Source organism: Salvelinus sp. IW2-2015, linkage group LG18 (genome assembly GCF_002910315.2).
Source record: "Salvelinus sp. IW2-2015 linkage group LG18, ASM291031v2, whole genome shotgun sequence".
Lineage (NCBI taxonomy): Eukaryota > Metazoa > Chordata > Actinopteri > Salmoniformes > Salmonidae > Salvelinus > Salvelinus sp. IW2-2015.
The window spans coordinates 16,211,619-16,218,230 of record NC_036858.1 but is presented as its reverse complement, the minus strand read 5'-3'; the positions used below and the strand labels follow the sequence as shown (position 1 = coordinate 16,218,230).

General features: G+C 43.0%; 1 protein-coding gene across 1 annotated transcript; it reads right to left on the bottom strand.

Annotated features, from left to right (window-relative positions):
• Positions 1-1,793: 1,793 nt before the first annotated feature.
• On the bottom strand, positions 1,794-5,430 carry neurod2 (neuronal differentiation 2). The gene is made up of 2 exons (XM_024006748.1): positions 5,189-5,430; positions 1,794-3,234 (listed from the first exon to the last, which is right to left on the bottom strand). The coding sequence occupies exons 1-2, from the start codon at positions 5,413-5,415 to the stop codon at positions 2,145-2,147; spliced, it is 1,317 nt and encodes a 438-aa protein (XP_023862516.1). The 5' UTR covers positions 5,416-5,430; the 3' UTR covers positions 1,794-2,144.
• Positions 5,431-6,612: the final 1,182 nt, after the last annotated feature.

Here is a 6,612-nt window from a genome sequence, read left to right as displayed (position 1 = left end):
GCCAGACCCCTCTTCGTGCTCCCCAGTGCCCGCTGCTTATCATACGGACGGACGGTGGAACATATGGGTCCCGGGGCAGCGGTCCAAAGTGACGGGTCCTTTCAGTAAGTCACCACCACTGATAACATTAAATCCAACATGCTTATAAAGGATTAACCATCTACAAACACACATGGTTCTGTGCTGTCAAATGGGAATATTGTAAGCAATATTATATAATTCGCATTGGCCACCACATTTCTAAAGAAAGATATAGCCTACATGTTGTCATAAATGTGTCTTGCATTTGTTAGCTCGGCGAGAATGCTACGTTTTTAGAAGCTGTGCATGGTGGTTAATTTTGTTCAACTAAAATGATTCGTTGCAACTGGTGTTAAAATACATATAATACATAAAATACAAGCATTTCGCTGCACCTGCTTTAACATCTACTGATCTGTGTACGCGTCAAATAAACGTCGATTAGATTTGACTCATCTTATTTTCAAATATGTAAATAAACGAAGGTCTGCAATGAATTGCATATATTCAATTAACTGGGGAAATAAGTTTGTTTGAAATATATTAAACATATGTTGTGGTTTTTTTAAATCCCTAAACCAAAAATAGTAGAGGAAAGGCTGGTGTAATTTCTCCACATCTATATGCTGAGAGKAATTTGCGATATGTCTTTATGTCCCATAAAGAAAAGATAAACATGAAAATGGTCAGTTGTCCTCAATGGGGGGAGGGGCGAAGGGGGGCATTGGGCAGCTGATCAAGTATTGTAATGTGATAAGGTTTAGAAATAAATATTGGGTTGAGTTTGTTTTGCAGTAGGTCTAATAGTGTAGCAATGTGTCGTCTAACACTAGGCTCCAAGTATATATCATTGGCCTATCAGCCATTCTTCTTGCTCGACTCAATCAGTTTCCTATTTCATTTCCTCTCTTTAAATGATCCAAAAATTGTATTTGTTGTATTTTGTTCCCATCACAAATGTGTGTTATCTGATTAATAGGCTACTATCATTGATATCCCATGTCGTATCATTGTGTAGCCAGACCACATTGATTCTAAAAGAATCATCATATTGGAACTCAAAGCCTAAATTAGCATTAGTCAAATTTCCATCAGTCAACTTTTAAGTAACTTAGTATGGTTTCTCTAGTTTAGAGGGATAGGCATATACAATTTGGCGATTAACCGTATTTAGAATGCAGTGAGTGGCTCAAAATTGGTACCAAAATTAGTTCAAAGAAAATTGAAAGTTACACGGAAAGTCTCCATAGCCATAGGTTCAGGCGTGAATCGTGAATCGTGTTTGTGAATGCTTATTTGCCTGAGGGCAATTTACTTGTAAGTGGGTAAATTAAAAGATTAAGTCACAGACAGTAAACAAAAAATGTGTCTAACTGAATAACGTTTACATGAAGGGTTGGTCGAATCTCTCGTTCATTAAACTTGAGGGGGAAAACACAGATGGAAAAGAACTAGATGAAAACAAGGTTAGACTACAGGCCTATTCCTTAAACAGGGATTTCAAGCTTGGTCAGTTGAATGATAAATTGTTATTCGTTTCAATAATGGATTTGGAAACGAATCTGCTGCAGAAAGTGGTTGTTGTCCCTAAAATAATGTTTTGATTAACTCAGTTCTTATGAATTAACCTACTCACGTGGAATACCCTGTGTACCCCAAGTCATTTATTTGAGATGATACCATTATGGAGTCCTTGCCGTTCAGTTTACAGACCCCCCCCCCCCCATTATATCAAGTCAGAAAGAACTTCTATGGTCAATCACCGCATGTCAGACAGTTATAAAATATCGTTTTATTTTTTTTTCATCATAGCATGTTTCGTTCATGTAGGCCTATACATCATTTGTTTTGATTGCACTCATATTCTGCATACAGGTCGACATTTGATTGGAGATATTGATTTCTGACACACCTTAAAATGTACATGGTGATAGTTCAGGAATGACATCAATAAAACAGAGGACCAACATTGACAATATAGGGCTTTTTCTCTCAATTCCTGCCACCTCATCTCCCATCCTCTAAAAACCTCATCCAGTGTCAAAATGGGTAGACTATTATAACATTAGGATTGTCATTTGGGTATTTAGGGGTCCGCTAGGTTTGTTCGGGTTTTGGAGGATTCAGTTGTGAAAGAAGGCGTTCAGTTCCTCGTACACGGGCGCCCTGTCATGGTGTAAGTGAACGTCATGAAACGGCGGCGGCACGTTTTCAGAGTGCGCGGAACCGCTGCGCGCTCCCGAGGGGCCAAACGCTAGGCCGTGGGCAGCAGGTGCCCGAGATGCAGACAGTCCAGAATAGTGCATAGCATAGTGATAGTTCCTGTCTGCATCCGGTGACACAGACTCCTGTTGCCTCACGGAAAAGTTGCCGTTGACACACACAGGCGGACTGTGATGGCCCTCGTAGTCAGGGCTGTTGTACTCCGGGGAGACGGCCCCTGGGTAGACCGCGTCGCCGTAGCCGTAGTTATGGGTCCTCATATGCCCACTGGAGCCGGGTTGGCACTGAGGGCTAGACAGACGGGGACACGGGTAGGAGTAAGGGTGCACGGAGAAAGAGGAGTTGGGGACATGGAACCGGGCCCCGTCAGGACACTGCTCTGTCAAGAAGTTCCGAGAGTTGAGCTGCAGACAACCAGCAACTAGATTCGTGGTGGGCTGGGATAGGCCCTTGCACAGTGTCTGCACGTAGGATACCACATCTGGCCTTTTACCATTGCGCAATATCTCTCCGAGCGCCCAAATGTAATTCTTAGCTAGTCTCAGCGTCTCTATCTTGGATAGTTTTTGCGTTTTGGAATAACATGGGACGACTTTACGCAAATTGTCCAGTGCAGAGTTCAAATCGTGCATGCGCGTTCTCTCTCGTGCATTGGCTTTCTGACGCCGCACTTTGGAGCGCTCAATCCTTGCTGGCGTCATCTTGCGTTTCTTTGGGCCGCGCTTTTTGGGTTTGTCTCCCCCCTCGTTCTCATCCCCGCAGTCCTCATCGTCGACGTCATCGTCGTCGTCGTCGTCATCCCCAGCCATCTCGGACTGATCCCGGCTGCTTCCCTCTCTGGCGTCGCCGTCATCCAAGTCGTCGTCTTCCAGGTGACCCAGGTCGTCCTCCTTGGTTTTGGAGTCCTCGCCCTCGCTGTCGTCCACCCAACCCGAGAGCTTCTGGACATCCGGCAGAACCTCGCTGAATAGCCTTGTCAACATGGTGGCACTGGAAAACATCGCAAGACAGATGAGCACAAAAGGCCTAGAGAAGCAGTTTCAGACAGTGCATAGGTGTATAGGCTATGTATTATCCGAATATAGATTTGTGTTTATACAAATATTGATTTTGATTGACAGACGAGATGCAACAAAAAAATGTAAATTGATTGAATAAAAATACTGTGAGAGAATAAGTTTTATAGGCATATACGCCATAATAGTTGAATGCAAAGTTCTACATTCCTTTAGACCTATGTGTGCACTTGAGCCAACTTCTATAGGCCTGTAATATAATATGCTAATGTCATAATAAGAATACAATGTATTTGCATAAAAACAATACTTTTAGACATCTTGTTAATTCATAAGTGTAAAATTACTTTGATTACTCGTCAAAAATAACATATGATTAAATATTTCAATCTTAGTTGCCTAATTAATTTTGTACGTCCTGTAGGCTAATTAAAGTTGTAGGCTAACAGCTGTAGCCTACATTCACACATTTGGGGGGTTTCTGTTGCTATAGAGGGGCGACAGACGCGACCCAACGAAAGCTCTTCCCCAATTCCCCGTGCACGTGCCTTGGCGTGCCCTCTCACAGCATGTTTCTGCGGTGCTGGTCCTATTATAAGGTCCCAAGGGGCACATTGGGCGTCGGGTAGACCCATTCACCCCATTCCGCATCCCCCCACTATTTCTGGCCACATTCCAACACAGGCAGAATAAATTGTGGAATTTTCAAATATACGCACATTTCTGATAATATTCACGCTTTACTTAATTATTCGCATTGAGTTAGAACCATTTCCACGCATATGTGACTATCAAGCAGATTCCGTTTTCAAAAAGATTTGTGGAGGAGGGTATCAGGATTTGGAAAAAGAGGATAAAATCAGCTGGGGAAAACTACGCTAAGAGTTAGGCCTAATTACAATTAACAGGTTAATTATGTGTAAGAATAGAGATTTTCTACTGATCGAAATAAATAGAAAATCACGATGCTCCTCAATMAATTGATAGACTGAAAACGATTCTACCTCCAAACAAGAAGCTTCCATTTCAACTGATTTAATCTATTGGTCTTGGCACAACAGGATCCAAGTCCACAATACATCATGCCAAATAAATGCATTAATCTATCAATCTGTTTTAGATAAATCATTCAACGTTGATATTAGAAAATAGTTCTTAAATCACTTTTAGAGTTCCAAATATTGCGATCATGTTAAGAAAAACGTAATGCCTCTTGTAGGCTAATGAGCCCAGCTGTGCATGTTAGTGCGTGGATTTATTTTTCTAATCATATAAGTACAATGTAATTAACGCAAACCAATACCTGTCAATTAACCTACATGTAACTCTATAGAGAATCACTCCCATAGTGCTCTGCATGGACACACACACACACGCACACGCACACGCACACACACCATGATTTCCTTTTATTTAGATTTTAGGTTCTGTCCCGAAATGTCTCCATTTCAAACGGAGATAAGATTTGAGGGACTTTAAAGTGTCCCAACCCCCTCTCAAAGCAAATGYCACAGCTCCATCGATAAGCCTGCGATATGAGTAGAATAATGKGTGTAGATCTTTAGGAGACTGTAAGTCGAATTGATAGTTTATTAAATGCTTAGCTAGATTATTAAAMACAGTCTTCCGCGCTGTGGGATCAATCCCCTCCCGTGTTCGCATTAAATGATAGCTCCAATAAAGAGCTGGGAGCAGGATTAAATTGTATCTTTGATTAGATCTGCCACACTTGATAGGAGATAAAACAACGAGGAGAGCAGCCTTATATCGCTGAACAACATAATTTGATTAATGCCCAAGATGCGCAGTTGTTTCTCTAACGATAAATTATATGAAATAACAAATGTTCCATTCGACATTTGTGTAAATTCTCTCGTTGGTGTTAATTCCATAATTCGTTTCGGACCATCCCAAAATGTGCAACCTACCGCCGTCTTGGAGCTCGGTGAGGGGCGAAAGCGCGTTTGTTTACACCATCTCCGGGTGGCCAGTCCAAGTCCACACCCCTCCTGCACGGACACTCCAATAGGTGCGGCTGTAGCCTAGCTTGATGCTTCTTCGCTGTGCTATCCCTACCCCAAACGCACAGAGACAGTAGTGTGGCATCCTCTACCAGGGCTGGGTGGGTTACATACCAGTTATGATGCCAGGCCATATGGCTGGCACGTCATTGGCAAGAGCCATCACATGAGCGCGGGTGATTGACATGCGCCCGCATTCACAGAGATTGCATTCCCGAGGGAAGAGGGATTCGCCATCTGTCACTGCGCTCGCGCTCACACAGCCAGAAAGAGAAGGAGAGGCAATGAAAATGGAAGGAGAAAGAGAGTAACAAAAACGGAGAGAGAAGGAATGAAATGTTCTCGTTTGATGTCGTTTTGAAGATCGATTTCACTTCTATCACAGCATAACAATGGACACCCATTTATGAATCTATTTAGGCCTGCATTTAGGCTAAATAACAGGGATTTTATATATCACTGCTTCTTAAAATCAGATCAAATAGTGAATCAATGTGAATTGCACACCAAACCAAAGAGTAAACCACATAGACCACCAAGGTACAATTACTTAAATGAGTCAATTGAACCAAGATAATCAGGGCTGTGCTCTGAGAGAGCCCCCTAGCTTAGAGATACCCACAAGATACRCACACGCCTGGCAGGACTAGTGGGCATGGATACTGATGGGTGGTGCCCAAGGTGACACAGACAGACTCACCAGAGTGCAGATGGAGGACAAGGTGGAATGAAAGAGGGGCAAAAGAAGACCGAGCCGAGATAGAGAGAGAAGTCGACCATTCTGTCAACGTTGTCACTCAATGACAGGGCACTTAGAGACTGATGTGTGGCTTTAATTTCTCATCACCAATGTAGTTCATTTGAAGAATATATATTGAGAAAAGATTAAGATCTTCAATAGCCACGCATTCTTTGTGATCGTCCAAACTCTGAACCGGGCAGGGCATCCATCTTGAATTGGGGAGGGAGCAGTGGCGGTTCTAGACCATTTCAACTGGGGGGGCCAAGCTGGGGCAAGTTGTACTGTTAGAGGGGCCAGTTACATTAGACGTTATTGTTGTCGTATCGTTTTCTTCACTGTATTGCAGGCATTAGCAGGCAAAAGACCATGTTCATAATCATCATCGTTGCCACTGTCTAATAACGGATGTAAAAAAAGAACGATAGCAAAAATGTGTTATGTAAAAATGATTTCAAACCCACATTTAGGGGGGCCACAAGGGGTCCAAAATTGTTGTCACAGGGGCACTGGCCCCACCCTGCCCCCCCCCCCCCCCAAAACCGCCACACGGGAGGGAGACATACGGACCCAGGTGTCCAATATGTGGCAG